This window comes from Leptodactylus fuscus, chromosome 8, assembly GCF_031893055.1.
Source record: "Leptodactylus fuscus isolate aLepFus1 chromosome 8, aLepFus1.hap2, whole genome shotgun sequence".
NCBI lineage: Eukaryota > Metazoa > Chordata > Amphibia > Anura > Leptodactylidae > Leptodactylus > Leptodactylus fuscus.
The window spans coordinates 5,075,393-5,099,955 of NC_134272.1; the positions used below are offsets into that span (position 1 = coordinate 5,075,393).

General features: G+C 46.1%; 1 protein-coding gene across 1 annotated transcript in view; it reads right to left on the reverse strand.

The window, feature by feature from the left end:
* Positions 1-426: 426 nt before the first annotated feature.
* ADAP1 (ArfGAP with dual PH domains 1) overlaps positions 427-24,563 on the reverse strand; it is a 94,710-nt gene continuing 70,573 nt past the window's right edge. Inside the window, exons 5-11 of the mRNA XM_075285085.1 lie at positions 13,409-13,521; positions 10,648-10,794; positions 8,306-8,389; positions 6,439-6,501; positions 5,922-5,993; positions 5,356-5,584; positions 427-4,461 (exon numbers count right to left, since the gene is read on the reverse strand). Of these exons, the coding sequence (XP_075141186.1) occupies positions 4,433-4,461; positions 5,356-5,584; positions 5,922-5,993; positions 6,439-6,501; positions 8,306-8,389; positions 10,648-10,794; positions 13,409-13,521 (737 nt within the window). The 3' untranslated portion in view covers positions 427-4,432. The remainder of the gene's footprint in view (positions 4,462-5,355; positions 5,585-5,921; positions 5,994-6,438; positions 6,502-8,305; positions 8,390-10,647; positions 10,795-13,408; positions 13,522-24,563) is intronic.

Here is a 24,563-nt window from a genome sequence, read left to right on the forward strand (position 1 = left end):
TAGTGGAATGTTAGTTTAGTAAATGGGGTATAAAAAAAGAGCAGCATTCACAGAGAGAGGGCAGAGATAGGAGAAGAGACTACAGGGGGCAGAGATGGGAGAAGAGACTATTGGGGGGGGGGGGCAGAGATATGAGAAGAGACTACAGGGGGGGGGGCAGAGACAAGAATAGAGACTATGGAGGGGGAAGAGATAGGAGAAGAGACTGCAGGGGGGCAGAGATAAGAGAAGAGACTACGGGGGGGGGGGGCAGAGAGAAGAGACTGCAGGGGGCAGAGATAAGAGAAGAGACTACAGGCGGGCAGAGATAAGAGAAGAGACTACAGGGGGGGGGCAGAGAGAAGAGACTATTGGGGGGGGGGGCAGAGATATGAGAAGAGACTACAGGGGGGGGGCAGAGACAAGAATAGAGACTATGGAGGGGGAAGAGATAGGAGAAGAGACTGCAGGGGGGGCAGAGATAAGAGAAGAGACTACGGGGGGGGGGGGCAGAGAGAAGAGACTGCAGGGGGCAGAGATAAGAGACTACAGGCGGGCAGAGATAAGAGAAGAGACTACAGGGGGGGGGCAGGGATAAGAGAAGAGACTATGGAGGGGGAAGAGATAGGAGAAGAAACTACAGGGGGACAGAGATAAGAGAAGAGACTATGGGGGGGGGGCAGAGATAAGAGAAGAGACTACAGGGGGCAGAAGCTGCTCAGACTGTGCCACAGTTACAATGATAACCTTTCATAGATGGATTGTACATTTAAAGGGGTTGTCCAGGATAACAGTTTGTTTTTTTGCAAAGAGGCCAGGAAACCCCCCCCACACACACTGAACTGTCTGGAGTACTGCACTGTCTTGGACCTGCTGCTTCGGGGCTCTCGTTTTGATAGAAGTCCCTGCCACTCATGACCACTGAGGCCATTTAGAGTTTATCTTGGACAACCCCTTTAACTATCAGACACCCTGTAATAGATCTTATTCTGCAGTTTCCTTCTCCACTAAGCCGTTCTCCTGTTTGTTTCCACTGGTTTATTGAGTTCCTGTGCACTAGCAGCCTCGTATCTACAACCTAGCAGTGTTACAAGCGTATGGAGTAGCAGAGTGTAGCAGCAGCCATTATTTGAGTGTCTTTTCTATCCCCCTCCCCTCTTCACAGACTAATAGGCAGTAACTGCCTGAAAAGCAGAGAAGAAAACTCCTTCTATACCATTAATAAGATCTGTTACGGATTTCCTTATTGTCACCTACATCTTCATTTATCAGTTGTTTATAACTGGAGGTCACTTTAAGAGGAGACATGGAGGGCGACGTGTATCACAGCAGACACGATACAGCGGCTCATGTCACCTTGTGTCTGACATTAGAAGTATGTGCCCCTATGAGCCTCGGAAAGTGTCAGCCTACACGGCCCATGTATACATACAGTATATAGTAATATCCCAGAATACACTGCTCTACTCTGCAGCCTTACATTTCCCTTCACATTTATTCCCTTTATTGTATCGGTGATAGTAAACGAGGCCCAAATTATTATTATTTCTTTATATAGCACCAGCATAGTCCGCAGCGCTGTACAAAGCTACTATATAGTGACACCTCCTCAGCTCGGACTAGAGACTACGGCTAAGACTTGGGCCTCAATGCTGTCAGTGCTTAGTGTACGCAGCTCATAGGCCGATCTATGCGTCTCCAGGATTTCTGACCGCCTTGTATATAGTCTGATATGTGTGACTGTCTGTAAGGAGAGTAGTCAGACACTTAAACATTGATGCTTTATCCTTAGGTTTGGGAATTGATACCAGATTGGCGGGGTCTGACGGGCGCACAAGGTGTTAGACATATTCATCAGTCACACGGCCTGTTCGTAACTCAGTTCCATTCAAGGTCTGGGCTGCAATACCAAATCTAGCCACAATACAATAGAGGGCGCTATGCTGCAGCCCGTGTCCCGATGCTGAGGTCTCTACAGACAGCTGATGAGTGGGGGGTGTCAGAGGGTTTATAGTCTGTAACCATGAAGACACATAGATCTACACAAGATCTAGGGCTCAGCATTTGCAATTAATTGAACAAATTACCTCCATTACGATTAGTGATTATTTCAGATTTTTAGCGCTTCGCCCACCGGGGCAGATTATAATAAAGTGAAATTGGGGTAGCCCAAGACCCAATGGCAAGCAATTGCCCCTCATTATGATCCAACCTCGTGATCTACTATGCTATATTTGTGGGGCACCAGTGAGTCTACAAGAGGCAAGTACGTATTGGGCAACCTCACAAGATTTGTCTCCTGAGGTTCGCCTGGCGCTTTCATTGAACATTGGTCCTGCTATCATCATACTCTGGGGTCTCCGGACCTTCACATTATGATCAGGGGAGGTGAGCGAAGCCTGTTGTGGCCTTCTGATTGACATCAGGGACCGATTATAGGCCTCAGCAGTCCGTGACATCACACAGGAGGCCGAAAGAGTCCGAGGGCCAGGACTGGAGCCCGGGGGAGGTGAGTAACTCTGGATTTTATGTTTCCTCGCCTGCCCTGAGCCTCCGCTCACTATACTCTGGGGTCTGAAGGGACCTCCATTATAATGAGAACAGTTCCAGTCCAGACGTATGCAGCCTGAATAGAAATCACGTTGGTTTTCCGGTTTTGGTTATTTTTCAATTAATTGCCCAGCCCTAACAAGACCTGCAAACACCCCATAAAGATGGCGTCCAGATGGAGGCGCTGTGATGAGGTGAGCGTTCGCCATACAAGAGACACAGCCAGCAGTGACATCCCGGTCACGTCTGGTCCAGAATAACCCGACCCATAATCATTTCTAATAACCAGCAATTATACAATCTGAATCAATTATGCAAATCACCATGACGTCTCGGAATCTGCTACAACTAGACGTTACTTGTACGGGGTGAATTGATGTGATTTTTAGCAAAAATGTTCAATGCCCGCTCCCTGGTCAATGTGTTACCTGGTGAAAAGCAGCTCATTAATATGCTAATATATGCAGGTAAATTAATCAGGCTAACGACATGGAAAGAATTTCAATACAAAACGAAGAATTTCCTTTTTTTTCCCCCAAATCCAAAATCTAAAATTCTAAGTCCTGGGATAAATAAGTGACTGAGCCACAGATATTGCCCCAAAGGCTTCATGACATTACTGCCGGGCCCCTCTGAACTGCCCTCAGCAGATAATGGGTTAATGAAGGGAGGTTTTTTTTGTATTGTGCTGTGGGAAGAAGACCCCAGAAATGACTCGATGCAACGTCTGTGCTGGGCTATTAAATTCTGATAGAGAAATCCAGGTTACCCGCAGTCGCCACTAGGGGGAGCTCACTGCATACTAAGGAGACATTGAACTCAATGATAAAACAGTACGCAGTGAGCTCGTGAGCACCCCCTGGTGGTAAGTGGAGAAACCCAGATTTATATTATTTACTTCTGGAGCGCTGCATGCTATAAGGATGTATTAAAGTAGTAATCCGCACAAACTATCGGCCCTAAATATGACACGAGGTTAGAAGATGGACATTCAGATACTCGTCACCTGCTACATTAACCCTTCATGCAGCTTTCCACTCCTTGGATCTGACAAAAATGCCAACGTGTTCTCGGTCTTGTCGTACCGCACCAGCATGCGGGGGCAATTCTACGGCACATTTCACAGTAAGTCTGAAGGTGGCTTTGATGGCGGTTTATGAGCTACAATCTCCACCGTCTCCTAAAACGTAGGGGGTCAGCCTTCCACAGAACGCCGTAAGTGCTTTAGGGCTCCTTGAAGGTTTCCACCACCGACTCCTGATAACGCACCATTGTGCACAAAAGGACGAGACAATAGGATCCGTGAACGGAGCTGGAACCTCTAAGGGGATATAAAACCGGAGCAGGAGAGTAAAAAGCCTGTTGTGCCTAAATGAGGGTCAGAGGTGACGTCCCCCTGTAGTCATTACACACAAGCGAGGGGCTCCGGACCCTCAGGTCACCACGCTGCAAGTCTCATGCTATGGGCAGGTGAAGCCTTCGGGAGGTGGGAATCCATCTTGGGATATCCAAAGGGTTTCCAGCTCGGGGGGATAAGATCAGTACATTTCATTAAAAAGTGCAGCTCCGAGGCCCAATCGTAAGAAGACGATGAAAGCGGAAGATGGACACGAAGGAATGATCAGCGAGTCACCGGCCTAGACGCCATCGCTCATCTCCTCCAGTCTAGTGACCTGGCCGCGGCGGACACACAGTATGGCACGAGACAGTAAGACAGACATTATGCTGACATGCTCAGTCCTGGGCTGAACATCTGTAGTGGAAAGTGGGAATCTACTCAGCTCTTTGCCATTATAATCACAATTATCGTTGGGTTTTTTCCATTTTCCACGTCGTGGATTCGCTTTCCATCTGCTGTAAAACCTTGTGCATTTGTGTAAACAGTTGTGGGAATCGTCTTGCACTATGGTTTATGCTTGAAATGAGCTTCCACTAAAAGAAAGACACGAGATTAGGCAAAGCTGGCAAGTTACATGATGTAATTCTCAGTGTCTGCCACTAGAGGGAGCCAAGCACGGATAGGTTTAGTATTAGATCAGTGAGGCCGCTCTACAACCTACCGATACCGATATTTTCCTGCTGACAGACTCCCTTTAAGGGGTTAAAAAGAGAATTCTAGGTTTTATTTATTTTCTCGTTCCCGGCCAAACTTTTGTAAATCCCAGACAAGGTCGATTTAATGTTAAAATTCTGTCTGCCATTATCTGGCACTAGTGGGCGCTCCTTGTCTATGGATTGTACTTATACAGATTCCTGGCCAAATTTTTGTAAATCCCTGTTAAAGGGATTGTCCAGGATCTGCAGTAATTGGGCATGAGGCTTGGGGGAAGGTGAAACATTGCAAAAAACCCCCAAAACATACTCACTTGTCCCCGATGATCTGGTGACCCCCGCCGCCGTTGTCCGATCCAGCACTTGTGCCAGTGAAAGTCCTCGTCGCACGTGACCACTGAGAACAATCAGTAGCGTCAGCGGTCACAGACAAGGATTCGGTGAAGTTACTCACCTACTTTACTGGTTCCTTTACCCAGGCCACTGACTGGTCTCAGCGGTCACGTGGTGGACAGCAGCGGGGGACACCGGAGTGTCGGGGCATATGAGTATAACTTTTTTTATGTTTCCCCTCCTGCCCAAATACAGTACTTCCTGGACAACCCCTTTAACGAGAAAAAGATAAAATGAGGCATTTCCTGCCCCCAACCATGTCCATTGGCCCCCTGACCCTCCAGGATTAACTCTGTATCCATCATTCACCCTTTCATTGCCATAGACTTGCTATAACCTGCGTCGATGCTTAGGGTTTGTTCCCCGAGGCCGGGGTCTCACCTGCGTACTCCTGGGGAAGCATAGGCTTATTGAGAACTTTCTGGAAGGCGGAGATCCACTCTGTGCGGTCGGTGTCACTCTCACAGGTAAACAGGAACTTCCTGTCGGGGGTAGTAATGGTGACGCCGTACTGCCAGTGGTTCCCTTGTGTGGATGGAGGAAGGCCTTCTTCTACTTTATAGTTATTTTCGGTGCTTCCAATAAACACTTCTCCTCTGGCAAATGCATCCTGGAGGGGACAACAGAGCTCAGCATGACCACTAATACCAGTATACCTATGAGGGGAGCGCTGGGCCCGCACCTATCCCTGCATCCCCTAAAGCTACGCCTCTGCTCAATCAGTGCGGTCAGAGAATGTAAAGCAAAGCCAGGAGTGACGACTACACAGAGACCAGGTATAATGGAATCATCTGCATTTGTTCTGTGTTGTATATCCAGCGGTACAGGAGTATATACAGTGACTACAAGAACACAGCGTACAGCTCGCTCTACTGTAATGAAGGTTAATTCAGGTCTAATCTCGGATTGTTCCATCTATCTCACATCACTCCATTACACATTCTTACCATTGGGTCTTTGAAGTACATTAATCTCCTGTCGTCCAAGGTGAACCATCTCTTCTTAAAGCCTTCTGTATGCTGAGAACACAGACAGGTATAGGAGAGTAGTCATTATGGATCATGGGCACAATATATCATATCAGAGTATTCAGTGGGATCTTTGGGGCCAGTTTAGTAGCACCATTCACCTTTGGTCTTAAAGGAACACAACCAGCAAAAACACGATTCTTCTGCATTGTACTTTGCACATTGTACTCCTTCCCCCAAAACACCTGGCCACTGGATACAGATATATAGCATACGGATAGTATCGAGTCTCTGCGGTAACTTAATTATAAGATTCACAGGGGAAAGAGGAGTCAAAACTGATGCAAAGAAATAGTGGGGCTCTTGTGTATGACATCCAGTCGGGTCACCAGTCACCTCTATATAATGACATGTGGATTCTGAGCCCTGGACAAGCTCAAGACGTTCCCTGGCACCGATTCGGTTACGTTTCCCCATCACTTCGTGTCTCTCTTACCTTTGGGCCTGTCTTTTCCATATATCCCTCTTTGAGAAAGTTCCTTGTCAGCTTTGGCACCAACTGGCAGGAAAAAATAGAATAAATCACAAATAAGACGATATCACAAGAGCAAGTAATCGGCAGAAAGCGGAAGGGGCGACATCGGGAACAAGTCACAGGACAAGCTCTGTGTATATTTTATATCCCACAAAGAAGACCTGGCGCATCCACATAATATTCATATTTCTGTAATATAATGGCTTTGCGCACCTGATTTGTACAGTTCATCTGTTATTCCTCTTGGAAAAATTGAAATAAATTGACATTTGGGCAATACCTCTCCGCTCATCAAACCGTATGTCCTTGAACACAGTCAGCGCTGACAGGGGTCCTCCCAAGGGGATTAATACTGTACAAACATTTCCAGGAGAAATAACAGAGGAACTGAACAATGCAGAATAGGTATTCCAGTATTGTGGTGGTCTTACAACACCAGGACCAGGGAGATGAATATGACAGGGGTCACGGACATGGCTATAGTGGGTGCAGAGGTCACAATCACTACTGGGGTCCTGGTACTTTAGGGGTCCAGAAGTAGTATACACAGCATGTGACAGGTGGGAGTCTCATTACAGATTTTATAACGCCCCTGACTAGGGCCTGTCTGTTCTCCCTCCAGATCCCTGCAGTCCTATGTGCTCAGGGTTGGGCCTGGACAATCTATATTAGGTGCACTGTATATCACATAGCACTGCCGGGCCTGCAGATCTGGACTCTGGACCCTGTTATCAGCCTGACCTCATGTATATAACACTGGGATCATGTCTGACATTTCTAGAAGATATGTCATGTGTTCTCGGTGTCTAAATCTTGTAGCTATTTATTATTTATTTTTGGGTGGCGGCCATATTGGAGAAATATTCGCTTCTGGTGCAGAAGAAATGAATGGGGATGACTGGACAGTGAAATGAGATTATTACAGTCCAGGCCCCCTCCATACAGACGGGATCTACAGCCCTTTATACTTGATCGCTGCAATTTTGCAAACTCTGATAAATGAATCATCTTGATCGGCCTGCCTTGCTGTTCTAGTGAATGCTGCACAGGAAATGAACATGAGGGATGTTTAGAAACAAAAAGTTCCCCAACCAGCCAAGCAGGGGGTTCCCTGTCTGATCTTTATGCAGTTCCTGGGTCCCAGTGCAAAATCTGCATCAGGCCCCCAGCTATAATGTATTATGTATAGTAGTCCCATCATATGGGAAAGAGACACCTTATGGGCTCCCTAAGAGTATGTTCACATGGAGTGTCTGTGTGTGTGTGTGGGGGGGAGGGCGCGAGTGTTTGCAGATGGATCTGTAACAAAATCTGCATCATAAATGCTTCCAACTCTCCCATTCATTTCAATGGTAGTCAGTGTAATGACCTCTCTTTAGGCAAACGGCACCTTGCTAAACCCTTTAAAATGAATGGAAGGCGGCAAAAAAGACGAGCACTTTTCCACCTCCTATTCATTGGGATAGAGCAGGGATAGGGAACCTTGGGCTCTCCAGCTGCTGTGAAACTACAACTCCCAGCATGCTCCATTCACTTCCATAGGAGTTCCAAGAACAGCAGAGCCAGTATGCATGCTGGGAGTTGTAGTTTTGCAACAGCTGGAGAGCCGTACGTTCCCTACCCCTGGGATAGAGGTATGTTTTGAGTTGGAAAGCTGTGTAACGCTCCCTGGTGTGACTGTACTTCGTCACGTTACACCCCTGCCTTTATGGCATATACATAGGATATACCACAAATGTTTTAGTCCCATTCTGCTCCATGCTGGCAGAGAATGATATGTATATTCACTATTAGGGTGCCACTCACCAAGATAAAATGATAAACTTACATCAAAATCCATTGCGATGGGATACGCCACTTGTAAGTAGTGAAACCGTGCTGCACGGATAGCATTGAACCAATCAACAATTTCCTGTAAAAGAAACACATCATGTAAATTTCCAGGACAATAAACAGCATTTACATGGTAAAAATAACTTTCATGAGGTTCCTCCCTATGACCGGTAGGTGGCAGCAGTGTGCCAGGCCTGAGGACAGGAGCTTTGTCATTTGGGAGCTGTTATAGCAACAAGCCAACTCCCAATGGCTACACCCCAGACAGGTGCCCGATGGATCGCCTGTGATTTGTTATGCCGATTACAAGTGATATGGAAGGGCAAAAGGCATCAAGGTCCATTACTAATGTCTCCTGACTTCTGCCCTCTGACAGCTGCACAGACATGTTCTACACAGCAGGAAATTACAAAGGAGATTCTTATAGTGTAACCCATCGCAGATACTTCTAGGATACAAAACCACATTTTGTTCTTGAAGACGAATCTGCAATCAAACAAGTCTCAGCTAGTAGGCCGTGCTGGGAATTGTAGTCCTACATGGATTACTGAAACACCGACTGCTTAAAGGGAGCCCTGCAGATAGATAGGTTACCTGAATCAAACAGTGTTTTCCCCAAGTGCATTGCTTCCTCTGTTGTTGAAATATCGCTGCAAATGAGGGGGTTGTGCAAAGAGCAACAAAACGGCAATTACAGCGATTTACAAGAGAAAAACATTGTTTTATTCAGATGACACCAATATATCTATCTGCAGGGCTGGGGTGACATGCTGGGTCTGGTGACAGTAACCTATCTATCTGCAGGGCTGGGGTGATATGCTGGGTCTGGTGACAGTAACCTATCTATCCGCAGGGCTGAGGTGATATGCTGGTTCTGGTGACAGTAACCTATCTATCTGCAGGGCTGGGGTGATATGCTGGATCTGGTGACAGTAACCTATCTATCTGCAGGGCTGGGGTGATATGCTGGGTCTGGTGACAGTAACCTATCTATCTGCAGGGCTGGGGTGATATGCTGGGTCTGGTGACAGTAACCTATCTATCTGCAGGGCTGGGGTGATATGCTGGGTCTGGTGACAGTAACCTATCTATCTGCAGGGCTGGGGTGATATGCTGGGTCTGGTGACAGTAACCTATCTATCCGCAGGGCTGAGGTGATATGCTGGTTCTGGTGATAGTAACCTATCTATCTGTAGGGCTGGGGTGATATGCTGGGTCTGGTGACAGTAACCTATCTATCCGCAGGGCTGAGGTGATATGCTGGGTCTGGTGACAGTAACCTATCTATCTGCAGGGCTGGGGTGATATGCTGGTTCTGGTGACAGTAACCTATCTATCTGCAGGGCTGGGGTGATATGCTGGGTCTGGTGACAGTAACCTATCTATCTGCAGGGCTGGGGTGATATGCTGGGTCTGGTGACAGTAACCTATCTATCTGCAGGGCTGGGGTGATATGCTGGTTCTGGTGACAGTAACCTATCTATCTGCAGGGCTGGGGTGATATGCTGGGTCTGGTGACAGTAACCTATCTATCTGCAGGGCTGGGGTGATATGCTGGTTCTGGTGACAGTAACCTATCTATCTGCAGGGCTGGGGTGATATGCAGGTTCTGGTGACAGTAACCTATCTATCTGCAGGGCTGGGGTGATATGCTGGGTCTGGTGACAGTAACCTATCTATCTGCAGGGCTGGGGTGATATGCTGGTTCTGGTGACAGTAACCTATCTATCTGCAGGGCTGGGGTGATATGCTGGTACTGGTGACAGTAACCTATCTATCTGCAGGGCTGGGGTGATATGCTGGTTCTGGTGACAGTAACCTATCTATCTGCAGGGCTGGGGTGATATGCTGGTTCTGGTGACAGTAACCTATCTATCTGCAGGGCTGGGGGGATATGCTGGGTCTGGTGACAGTAACCTATCTATCTGCAGGGCTGGGGTGATATGCTGGTTCTGGTGACAGTAACCTATCTATCTGCAGGGCTGGGGTGATATGCTGGTTCTGGTGACAGTAACCTATCTATCTGCAGGGCTGGGGTGATATACTGGGGTCTGGTTACAGTAACCTATCTATCTGCAGGGCTGGGGTATCAGGTCAATAACTGATCTACGATTTAAAACGTTGTAAAAAAAGGTACAACCTTTTTATCCCCATGAAGCATAGGTAATACGGTAATAAATCTGTCCCCCTGTATAAGAGAATCTCTTGCCGCTTCCTTCCTACAATCTGTACGGTGTTTCGCTCCTCTCATACACTTGCTGACTTTCCTGCCTCTTGCTGTTATTTTCAGCTCTTTTATTCTATTACCCCACAGCCGTCCTCTCGGGGGTCACTCACCTTGCCATCCTCGTGGTACACAAAGATATTCCTAGTGCTGTTGTCCCGTAGGTATGTGATCTGCAGGCCGTTCGGGTTCCCTATTTTGGCCGGCTGGAACGTGGCGTTTAGATGCTCAATCTTTATAATTGCTTTGGGCTCTCTGGCCTGGAAAACACATTCAGATAAATAAAATTCAGTAAGAGGCGGCCGAATGCCGATCAAATTCTCATCTAGGACTGTAAAGATGAAGTGATATCCTCATGTAATAGCGGAGTGTGATGAGCCATATAATACGCTGGGAGTGTTATCTATACTATTAGTAATACACGGCTACATGCTGTCTATATACACGTATGGCCTATATGGTGCTGCCACTACATGCATGCCATCAGTCTGGTGATTGGCAGAGACCTCACCGCTGTCTATGGTGTCTGTGCACCGCACTACAAGGCGCCGCTGATCACACGCAGGTCCTTCAGGTGCCCCAGCCCATGACACTGTGCTGTTAGTACTAATGTAGTAACAATGAGCCTTTGTCATTGTATCAGAGGACAGAAGGGGAAGTAAAGCTTCTAGAGACTTCTACATATACTGCACCGACGTCATCAGACTGTCACATTCATGGTTCTGCAGTCTATAAAGATGTCCGAGGAGCGGTGCAGAAAATATCATTCGTTCTGGTGCAATAAATCTTTATAGGACAAGTCTCCTATAGCAAACCCCACGCTCTGGTTGTAGAGGACCAAAGCTACCCCACTCCATATGCACATAATGGGCCCCTAATCTGCTCAGCACTACTCCTAATAAACCTGGGGTGCTGAGTAAGTCCTCTGGATCATCAGATTGGCAGGGAGGGTAACGTGTGGGACTTTTATGGCACATGACACATAGGTTAGTGCTACGTAGCTGCAGATTCACCTTCTAGGACAGGGATCAGCAACCTCTGGCTCTCCAGCTGCTGTGAAACTACAACTCCCAACATGCCTCATTCACTTCTATGGGAGTTCCAAGAACAGCAGAGCCAGTATGCATGCTGGGAGTTGTAGTTTAACAACAGCTGGAGAGCCGAAGGTTACCTAAGCCTGTTCTAGGAACATATAAAGGAAGGAACATGCCCCGTTATAGCCCCTGCCCTGTCCTTGTGACACACATCCTAAATGTGCCGGTTTCCACCATAGACTTATTTCACGTTGGCAAAATGGACATGTTACTGTTCTGAAAATATTGGGGTGAGCAGTCGCCGGACACCCCCGTACTGGATAGAACAGTAACCATTGAGATCCATCAGTGTGACAGAGGACAGTCTGCTGGACGCTACGGACATGAGATAGCCGGCCAATCCCACTGAATATGAGGAGGGGGTAGAGCCTGGTAAACAGGTGAGATTTATAGAGTACAGATATGGCACGGTACCTAAGCTCGGTGGCTGCCAGCCATTAGCTCACGGAGCGGCCTGCCAAGTGTCTGTGAGCAGATTTATGTGCTCTATAAACATCTACATAAGCTCGGGCATCGTGTAGGACGGACCTGCTGAGATAGACATGGGCACTCTCTCCGATCACATACACAACACTACATAATACTGAACTGTAATATTACACACCACGCCTCTCATATCATCTATAGTTGGAGTGGTGCAAGGGATTGGCAGATAATTCAGATTATTTTTTAGATCAGCCCAAACATCTACAAATCTTGTCTCCTGCCGCATTCCCTTTAAGGTCCTTACCTGGTGCCAGCTATGGTGGGGCCTTAATATTAATGTATTACATGTGCCCCTTGTCAGGGAGCTTTTGCCCCTTTTTTACTCTGTTTCAGTTACTTCAGTGCTTATTGGACCATTTGTTGTTGCCTTTTGCCTGTTACCCCTGTGACTTGCATGTGAGTGACAACGTTACATCATCATCTGCCATTGCTGCAGGAAACCACTGGCTCCAAGGATGATGGAGTCCATTATATATTGCATTACACAGGATATACTCACCGATGCAGATTCTTTGGTAGCTAATTTACTGCAGTGTATATCAGCGACATAGTGGGTAAGATTTCACCAAATCTCATCCATGTGATGCCATATAAAGTATACTCGTGCTGCATGTTTGCACCCCACAACATCCCAGTTTATGCTTGGGGTTCAGCTACCACTGCCATTCTAGCTGTTGTGATACTACAACTCCCAGCAATGTACATTGCTCTGCTGTTCTTAGAGCTCCCATGGACGTGTACAGAGCATGCTGGGAGTTGTAGTTTCACAGCAGCTGGATCGCTGAAGGTTGCTGACCTCTGCTCTATAGATTAAATCTATGTAATGCAAGGCACGCAAGACTGAAAGCAGATCTGCGGCCAATTCTTACGGGAAAACACACAGCTGAATTTCCATGATGGACATTTCAGCAGTAGGTCGGTCTCATGTGACCCCAGCCTAAATGAGAGCAACATTTTTGTGGCACATCCTTACATAGGTTATATGTTATATATTAGGATTGTAAAGGAACCCAGTGCAGGGACTGACGTGACTTTGGTATTCTTTGACCCCTTGAGTCATGTGCTGTCCCTGCATACACATAAGACAATCATATTTTGCTAGTATTTTTTACCCTCTGGTTACTCAGCCATCTCCGGAGTTCCCCATTCACATGTCCTGTATGACCAAACGCATAAAACACTTGCAAAATCTGATTATTTGATTTTCGAGATCGGGACCCCCACTGATCAGTAAGATAGCCATGTGCTGGAACTGGAAGACCCCTTTAGAGATGAAGCCTACAGATCTACTCACATCGTTTTTATTAAAGTATTTCAGCGCGCCTTCCCTTTCTGAAAGTACAAACTTCCTGCTGAGAAACTGCCCGTTGTCACGTCCCCTCTTCCATAGTAATCCTTCTCGGTAACCTGCAAGAAAAAAAGAGAAAAGATCAGCTTTTCCATCTCCAGATCAATCACTCCTGACGTGGATGCGCTGCTCAACTCCTAAGAGTCTTGGCAAAAGGACAGAGTCAGAAGATGATTTATGTCGAGCTCTTATTACTCCGCTCCGCACTTTTTAGCATTAAGCAAATAAAACCAGAATCAATCAAACTGTTTAACGCAGAGCTCGTCCTGCCGAGGTAACACTACAACTCCCAGCATGCCCTGATAGATGCAAGCTGGCTTTGCATGCTAGGAGTTGTAGTTTTGCATCCGCTGGCCGATGACTACTGGCTTTCACTTCCTATGGCCAGCCTGTAATGGCCCCTAAGGACCAAGTTAACTTTCTTATTTTGCAGTCTATGTCAGTCTATGTATCTTGTTATCTGCAGTCTATGTATCTATGTATCTTGTTATCTGCAGGACAAGGTGTAGGGTATAATAGCACCATTTTCTGGTACATATATCTCATAGGCACAGCCTAATATATGCTAAGAGGTTCAGTAAGTTTCAGGTGCAAGGTAATGGCAAATGTCGATGCTGCATGCCAATGCTTGGCCGAGGAAGCCCACTTAAATGCCAGAGTCACTATGGACTGCTGAATCTAAAGGGTTAACCTTCAGGATCTGAGTTTTTCCAATCCTGGATATATGAATGTTCCATGCGCACGTCCGTGTGTGCCATCCATGGGGCATCCGATGGTCTGTTCCATTCCAATGAAAACCGAGCATATAACAGTAGAAGTCACTGTTGCAGCAATCTCTAATATCAGTGAAGGAGTCGCAGGGCGACATGATGGTCTTCCGTTGCATGATGGGTGTTATTGCTCCACACATACAATAATGCATCCACGTGCATGCAGCCTTAATTTCAATTTACACAATTTACACCAGGTATTAGCCAACCTGCCAAAAACGTTTCACATGCCCATATGTTTTTGACATACTGTTTCACAATTGTGCCAGGGCTACACGGTGACTTTGACCGCGGCACCATGACTTACTTGATATCACTACTCGTGACACTGCAATCTCTGGTCACTGTATAGCCCAAACCTTATACATAGGGGATCGCAACCTTAACTATACTGAAAAGTGTGGCTGACTAAACCAGGATCTTATTTGGCAGCAATGGGGTTGGGGTGTACCTATGGAGTAATAGTGGCAACGATCGCTACTGGGCCCCAGTCCCACAAGCTATTTACCAATTTTCATACTTCTTTAACAGGCTTCCTATTCCCTTTTCTTACAAATCGCTGTGTTACGTACAAGGTATTGGCACCCAGCACAGCCCTTAGTGTAATACAGGCTTCCAAGCTTGCCCATGAGAGCTGGCACCGAACACAAGAGCAGCAGAAGCTCTGCAGGACCTGGCAGCCTCTGGGCGGCAGATTTATAGCGGCAGGTTGATGACACCGCCGAGGATCCTGGTGCCCATCTCGCCCTGTCTGGAATACAGAGCGACGTCTTCACCTGCCTACCAGTCAATATCACGGCTAGTGAGAGCGCCCAGGAGATATCATCGTGGCTCTTTATATTAATTAATTGGATTTTTATTCAGCTGATAAATAAATGATTATTTGGTCACTCCGATAGTTAAAGCTGCTCAGGAACATAAAATGGATCTGGTTGGATTTATAATAAGATGCTTCCTATGAGCGGCCAGAATCCGCCACATTTGTTTTATCTTATCCAATGAGATAACCTACTAAATGCTGCCCTGGAGCGCCAACGCTTGTGTGGGGACTTGGCAATTTACTTCTACTGTATATTCACATGCAACAGATTGGATGCCAAAATTTCAGTGACTGTTGCACTCATGTGAAGGTAGCCTGAAGAAATCCAAATATACAAAGACAACCCCATTCAGATGTCACTCACTGAAATCTCTGTAATAAATCTGATGCATGTGAACTTACCCGGGTATCTCGCTCAGACAGTCTGTAGTAGCAAAAACTGGGCGCACTGGAAACATTCAGCCTTGTCAATATCCCTGAGCTCAGTATGAGCTCAGTGCCAAAAAATTCAGCAAAAACCACTGCAGGAAAAAAAAAACCCACAATGCATTCTGCTGCATTCTGCAATGTAGGACTTTAGCCTTAAAGGGATTGCCACGACTTACATATTGATGGCCCATCGTTAGGATAGGTCATCAATATGGATCAATGGAGGTTCAAGAGGCCGCATCATCCAGGTGAGCGATGTGGTCTCTTCACTTTATATATATTGTACAGACTGAGATTGGTATTGAAGCTGAACCTTATTCACTTGGATGGGGCTGAGCCGCTGCTGTATCGTGTGAGGTCATTGGCAAAGGGAATGCAGAGCACCGAAGCCTTTTCAGTCCGCAGACCTGCGGGGTCCTGAGAGTCGGATACCAATGATCACAAATGGAGGACCTAGCCTAAGGACCAGTCAATAATAACAAATATATCATAAATCCCAGAAGACTCCACAAAGCAAAATGCAGCTAAAAACCGCTGCAGAAACAACACACAGCGATAAGGCATTGCGCTTTTTCTGGAGTGTTTTTCATTGCAATCTTCGTCTCCCTATAATCTGCTCTTGCTATCGGATGGTGCCGATTTTTGCCTTTTTTGCACCATTCTCTCCCTTACATTGATGGCGTCTGGCCGGGCACATCCTGTCCGGATAAGTTCTGGCTACGTTTCTTGTCCTAGTTAAAAGTGAGTGCAAGTATGGCAAGCACCAGAAAGTCAATGTCCGCACAGACAAAGCCAAATTACCATTAATTTCCATATACTTTCTAGGTCGGGGCTTCCATAAAAACAACTAGGTGCACACTGGTATGAAGGAAGGTACAGAGGTCATGGGTCAGGAGGGGTCCGGGGTCGCCTTTCGTCACATTTCGGACGGTCGCTCCCTATAAGTCAATGCGTGACTTGTGACATGTCTTGGGATAGGAGCCGAACCATAAAATCCCTCTCTGCAGACATCCGTGTCAGGGTTCTCGCCCCTTGTCTGTGGTTTTCTAGGGGTGAGCACTAGGGGTCCGATGTCGACCTGATATGACCTTTGCAGGTGTATGAAGATTTCACATTTGCATATCCGTCTACAGAGATCATGTGACCTAGTTGTTCGCCCCTCCACGTATAATCCAATGATTTCCTATTGCCATGCGGTAAGTGAATTATATCCTCTGCAGTCTGGCTTTATGTTAATTGGACGGCTTTAGATAAGACTTTTAATTGGGCGCCCCTGGCTACGGCACACTTGCGCTGTTATCGCCGCCTTATTATAGGAGACGTTCTGTTCTCCGATTGACAACTGTTCCGCTACCTGCCGAAACTTCCGTCATTCCAATAAGAGGCCGCAGATTAAAGAGCGGAAATCATGACATTAAAATCGCTCCCCATGACACGGAGGGTGACGGGAACGCTATTAATATTAATTCATGTTAATTAAAGCATGAAGTACATGATTTATACTGCAATGCAAATTGCATGAGGAGGTCGGAAGATTCAGGAGCTTAAAGATCTCGGCGGGGTCGGGCGAACAACAGGAGGGTATGTGTGTGCAACGGAGCGGGGTAATGAGGGCCGAGGGAGCCACGGACATAAGATCATACACGTGAAGCGGAAAGGAGGATGGTAAGACATGAGACTGACATGTGTATTGTGGAGCGCCCGAGAACTTTCTGACGGAGGTGAATGCAAATACAAGGTCATAAAAAACCCTGAAATCCTCCCCTGACCCGTAGGTTATCCTTGATAAGTCCTTGATATGTCGGCTTACCCTGCAGAGACTGTAAAATGAGGAATATAATAGAACACCTATATAGTGGTGGGTCCAGGCTGTGTGCAAAAAGGGGATCAAATAGGAACACTGCACAGAAGTTATATTAAAGGGTTAATAGGGCCAGCCCAAAATCACATGGGGATCTGCTGCTAGGACCCCTAGGATAGGACAAATAATGCAATAATGAATAGTAGAAGTGAGATCTCTAACCAGGCCAGCAGAGGTTTACAGTATTACGGGGGTCTCTGTATGGCCCGGGGGGGTCTTGCCATTCAGACGCTTCATCTATTTCTTCACAATGAACTAAAGCAATGTGCCGTAGCACGGACCACCATTACCAGGACCACTAATTTTACTAGCGTCCTCACATTGTACAGACACATCTGCCATCACCGGCTCGGCTGAATTTACATAAACAAGCTGTGAATAATTGCTGTAATGTACAGAGAGGCGAGTAACGCGGCCGCTCGGGCCCTACAAACCATAAAAGCGGCCCCTTGTGTCAGGTAGGAAGCCAGAAGCCGGCTCCATAAACACGCATGGCTGGATTAGTAGCTGAGCAGGTTTATTTCAGCAGGGATAGGCGGCTGCCAGACACTGTCGGAGCCGCTTATCCTCCAGCGGCAGGAAGACTTGGAACAAGATAAAAGCCAAAGTTTCCAATGTGATGAGAATCAGATACATAAAAATATCCGAGGACGATGTCACGTTCTCATTGTTCCATGGGGTCTAGGGGTAAGGACACATTCAGGTTTGTTTAATGCCTTGTCTGCTCTATGTTCACATCTGGTTTTGGCTTCAAATACTGCAGCGACAAAACCTGCACATATGTCCTGACCCCTATGTCTACTAGGCCTGAAAGGATCCAAAAAGCTGCATTTGCCAGTGGTATTTGCCAACTCCTTGTTGTATTCTAATAACATGCATACTCTGCCATGTATTCTAGTGGGGATAGATGTCTTTTTTTATACTTATATAACATACGGTATTAAAGCATCAATAAAAAGGCAGGATGCCCCCACCGTTCCTGGGCAATCAGTGCAATTCATTTTGCTGCCAGATAAGCTCTTAACCGTCAAGTGGGTGGCGTCAGGCAGGAACAGACAAGGGGTTGTGACTCCAAGCTCTGACACTGTCCAACCGGAGACCGAGTCTTCAGGATCACGACATTTTATGAACATACATGAAAACGCATAAGCGAATGAAGTGACGGAGCACAATGACGAAATGATTTTTGTTCACACTAGCGTCTGGCTGCCTATTCTTCTGGCATGTCGGAGGACCAGAACAATGGACTGCTAACATAGTGGACCTATACGGAGCCCTAAAGACCCCACTGACTGTAATGGAGTCCAACAGGTGTCCATTGTGTTGAAACCAAAAGAGCAGGAAAAAAAAACGTTCGCAGGGGCAACACGGTGGCTCAGTGGTTAGCACTGTAGCCTTGCAGCACTGGAGTCCTGGGTTCGACTCCTGCCAGGAACAATATCTGCAAGGAGTTTGTATGTTCTCCCCGTGTTTGTGCGGATTTCCTCCCATTCTACAAAGACATACTGATAGGGAAAAAAAAAAAAAAAAAAAAAGTTGCTTGTGCAGGATGTTTTCCATTTGCTAATTTCAGGAGACTCTGATGTAGATGTGAATGTAGCCTTCGGCTTCTGTTCCCCTCTGATAATGGCGTCCATTAAAAAACCCCATTGATTTGTTCTATTGTCAGTGACCGATTTTGTCACAGGTCCGATATTTTGGTGGAGATAATATCACGGGGCGCAGGACTTCTGGCTCCATTGGAAATAACGGACTGATGACGAATGTTACGTGTTATGGCTAATGGACGTATGTTGGATGGTAAGGGGCAGTCAGGGCATGCTCAGAAAGCAGAACAACCCTCCCCCCCCCCCCCAAAAAAAAAAAAAGAAAAAAACTTTTTGTTTTTACTCTCTGTTTTTTAATGGATCCATTAGCGTCCATTTTCTGTCCATGATGATAGGCGTCTCTTGTAATCCGTCCCTATCATTACAGACTTGGCCTGACAGCCACCTGTTCTTCCTCCATGGTATCCATAAGTAATTGCGGACTGTATAGTTCTCCCCAGACCACACGATTTACATTGACGTCAGTACCAAGGACCCCTCGCTAGAGACTAATCGAGCGGTTCAATAATGTGATGATTATTAGTCCACCAGGAGGTCATTACTTATAAACTAGGAATCTGCAGACCCTTAAATTTTAAAGAAAATAAAAAAAAACCCTTTTCCCTTCCCGGCTCGCCTCTCCTTAGGCCTGGCCTTTAGGTTGGCTCCGTATGATTAAAAGAGGCTTTAAAGGAGTGACTCAGCCTCAGTGATTTACAGTAGCGGGGGAATGAAGGATGAATAATTCAGAATGGATGACCTCACCGATCGATACCCCCAGACAGGATATTAATCAAATGATCAATTCCTTTCCATGACAAGATTCGCCGCAGCTTCTTAACTATCTGAACACATCAGACAGCGGCAGCTCTTGTTCAACCCCATAGACACATTACCAGAGCGCCCGTCCTTATCTGCTTAACCCTGTGTGTGCTGTACAATCATTATAGAAAGAAGGAGTCGCACCGCACGTTACCACCGACATACAGTGTGAAATAAGAGTCATTATAGGATTATTCTTATTTTGGCAAATCCCTGCTGACATGGTAACTGGTAACCGTTCTGACCCCTAAGGTGGGACTTACAGGAACAGCCGAGCAATGCAGTTCTATGCTGTTCCTGAGAAGAATGGAGCTACGGAAACAATGTAACACACATAGCGAAGGATAAGCCATCCATATTTTTCTTTATTTCCTCCATAGTGTCACTCACTCAGTCTGGACATCCACACAATACACAGCCAGATCTGGTTGGCCATTCATATGAATGGTAGCATGTAATACTACATCTGTCCTGTAGTGGCCACTGCAGGGAAAATGAGCAGGCCACAGCAAGAGCTGATGTCAGGATCCTGATCGATAGCGATCGGCTGCCATATCAAATAGGCCTATGATAAGACAAACCCTTTAAGGAGAAGGGAAAGGCGTACACAGTAAATCTAATGGATTAGGTGTGGTTTTTTGTATGACAAAAATGCAATAAGTAAATTCCTTTAATCCAGACATGAACTAAAATCTAACATAAAATGGATGGCTTTCTTCATTGGTTCATTGTAAGGAGTAATGAGGAATCTTTGATGATCAGACCCGGCTCATCCTGACGTGGTATATACCGTATATACAGACACTTGTAGGCTGTTCCTCTAAATCATGATAAAAGAGCAGATGCAGCTCCGTATATTGGATCTCGTCACGCTTTGCTTTACACGTGGAGCGGCAGCGATCCCTGTTGAGTTTATTTACAGACAAAGCAGCCTGACTCATAAATCACTTTGTCAAATGGCGGAGCAGATAATGATCACGTTGTGAGCCTAGACGAGAACATCGGCTCTGGTCAGATGTGAGACCTCTCCTCCCATTCCCAATTATAGGCTTTCTATAAGGGGTGGTATTAGAAGTAACTATTCTGTCAATGTCTCAATGGGCCAATGAAGTGACAATCCATTATTCCAAATTAGTATTGGCCTTAAAGGGGTATTTCAACTATCAATACTCGTGGCATATATTTAGGGGATTGGGGATCATTACCCCAGGGTTGGACTGGTCCACTAGAATACCAGAGGAGGTTCCAGAAGGCGTAAGCTATAACACAATAATAAATCTCAATGGTCCGGCAGGAATAATCGGGTAAGCATTGTTATCTCACCTGACCACAATAAGGACATCATGGCTGGTTATCAGGAGGACACTACATGTATGAGAAGATAACCTGACCACAATAAGGACATCATGGCTGGTTATCAGGAGGACGCTACATGTATGAGAAGATAACCTGACCACAATAAGGACATCATGGCTGGTTATCAGGAGGACACTACATGTATGAGAAGATAACCCGACCACAATAAGGACATCATGGCTGGTTATCAGGAGGACACTACATGTATGAGAAGATAACCTGACCACAATAAGGACATCATGGCTGGTTATCAGGAGGACGCTACATGTATGAGAAGATAACCTGACCACAATAAGGACATCATGGCTGGTTATCAGGAGGATACTACATGTATGAGAAGATAACCCGACCACAATAAGGACATCATGGCTGGTTATCAGGAGGACACTACATGTATGAGAAGATAACCCGACCACAATAAGGACATCATGGCTGGTTATCAGGAGGACGCTACATGTATGAGAAGATAACCCGACCACAATAAGGACATCATGGCTGGTTATCAGGAGGACGCTACATGTATGAGAAGATAACCCGACCACAATAAGGACATCATGGCTGGTTATCAGGAGGACGCTACATGTATGAGAAGATAACCCGACCACAATAAGGACATCATGGCTGGTTATCAGGAGGACACTACATGTATGAGAAGATAACCCGACCACAATAAGGACATCATGGCTGGTTATCAGGAGGACACTACATGTATGAGAAGATAACCCGACCACAATAAGGACATCATGGCTGGTTATCAGGAGGACACTACATGCTGGCTGGACCATACTACGGAGCAGTCCGGAGGAGATAATAACTTCATAATTTTTATTGCTCAATATTTTCTACTTCTTTCAATGGTCAAAATTTACGTAATCCTCGTTCTCTGACTATTCTCCTTGGTGACACTTTGAAGAACCAAGGACATCACAAGTACTTTTGATGCCTTTCATGTGATGTCCTTGGTTCGGTCACGAAGATCGATAAAGATATCCAACATGTAACATTAGACATAATCCTAACTAATCCTAATAAATCCTGACTGGTGTAGATTCCCATTCTGGCACACGGCATATGCAGATTTTATAAAAGTCCAGAGCCACCCGATAACCGAAGCGCACCTCGCACCAGTCAAGGCGAAGGATACACCAATCTTAATAAATTTTCCCCATTATTTCTGTAGGAGAATCTCCCCATAATACTGTATCACACAGAGAGGCTACACCATGGCACATAGTGTGTACCCATTACTACCCATGGGATGCCATATGTACTGAGCTTTACTATTCTATAAGCACTGGCTCTGGTGGAGAATTACTCTATATGTTGGTGCCATACAGGGGCACTATGTGGTGGCACATAGTGGGATTCTGCCTACATCATACACAATCCATGTAAAGCGCTCTGCTGTGCGGGTATCTCCTAATATCACTGGCACCAACACTTGAGGAAGAAGAAGAGTTCTCGCGGTTCCTTGATAGAGATAATAGTTGGTGGCAAGCCATTGGGCATTGAAGGGTTAATTTTCATGATCTTTGGTTCGGTGCTTTAGGTTTTAATGTCAATGTCACAATCGTCCTCATTCTCAGCAGCATCACTTAGCAGCTGCCACGTGCCGCCAGCGAGCGCAGAGCAGATCATCAATATTTTACCTTCTGAAGCTAAGCTCTCCTCTTACGTTGTGCGGCCCCTCCATTCACATTTAGTCATGACGACCTGACCTACTTTATACCACCAGGTTCTGTTAACCCATCAAACATGTCCGACACATGAGTGGGGATTATGGAGCCTGGTAGGATGGAAACACTTGGTGAACACACTGAGACCATTCTCCTCTGTAATCTGCTGAGCAGTCACCCTGCAAAATAGACAAGACCTCGTACAGGTGCTGCAATGGGTCATATGTGGTATCGGCCGATCACTAGGCTATACTGTATTACACAGGTAGAGATCCATGGTAGTTACTTCTTCATTGTTTTTGCAACCAGTTCCTGCATCCATTCACCACCTCCACCAACTTCAGTTCTTTCCACCCTTTAATAGCGGCCTCTGCATTGATTCCAGCACAGCTGAAATTTTTCTCTCGCCCCCACCGTTCCTGAGCAATGAGTGCAGTTAGTTTTGCTGCCTGATATGCTAACTAGACTCTTTAATGTCAAGCGAGCAGTGTCAGGCAGGAGTAGCCAAAGGGGCCATGACTCCGATCCGAGGTGGGCAGTGTCGGAGCTCCATGGGCAGTGCCCACCTGCTGAGCTTCCTGCTGGTGGACACACATGCTCAGTCACTCATCTACACCCAATAGAGATAGCTTTCTGTGTTCTTGACAGGAGATGAGCAAACCTCTGCCTTAGTATGGGTGTAAAGCTGAAAAGACTCCTGCCAGCTAAGGCTTGCTGTCGTGGTTTTTATTGCCTGCAAATATTGATTTGCAATCCACAAAAAAACATGTCCGCACTGCATCGGTGGATCATCGCAGATCTGCAAAAAGACTTGAAGAATACCCTACACTTGTCTGTGTTGCAAATGTAGGTTATGCTTCATAATTTGTGGTCTACTTCTATAGCTTGGACACAAGGCTGTAAAAACGGGAGACATGTCTATGGGTCCAAAAAATGAATGGGTCCATACCTTTATCTGCAATTGGTTGTTTGCATGGATCCAAAGTAAGGAGGGACTATATTATCAGCTGCCAGAGGGGGAAGAGAACTGATACGTGCAGAGCCTGAAGAAACACTGATTCGCAGGAACACATGGAAGCCTAAAACTGTGCAATATTATCGCTCTATAATATGGATTGTTATTCTCTTGACACATTTCATTTATTTATTTATTTTTTGTTAAATGTAGATTGTGAGCCCCACATAGAGCTCACAATGTACATTTTTTTTCCCCTATCTTTGGATGTCTTTGGAATATGGGATGGAAATCCATGCAAACACGGGGAGAACATACAAACTCCTTGCAGATGGTTTTATGCCCTTGGCGGGATTTGAACACCAGGACTCCAGCGCTGCAAGGCTGCAGTGCTAACCACTGAGCCACCGTGTGGCCCCAACACATTTCATTTATTTTATTGTGTTAATGTACAGAAAATTCAATCACTTTACACAGTAAAATAAGCGGCATCAAAGGTGTCAGCCTGACCGTTCCTCTACATTGTTACAGACGGCAGACAGGGCTAGTTTTAGGCTTTCTATAGATGACTTGCCTATCTGTTCTTTCACAAATCCCAGTTTTGCACCAGTCATAAAGTGGACGAGGCCGTCACCCGACCGTATCCACTATCATATGCGTCACTTTTGTGGCCTACGTGATGACAAAATCTGCCCCAGCAATGAGTACAAGGATGCCGGGGCCGGGTGAATGTGCCTAAATCATCTGTGGCACAACCTGGTCATGAATTAAGCAAATCCTCCACTGGCGCAGGGGTCATAACCACCAACATGCAATACACCGGCCT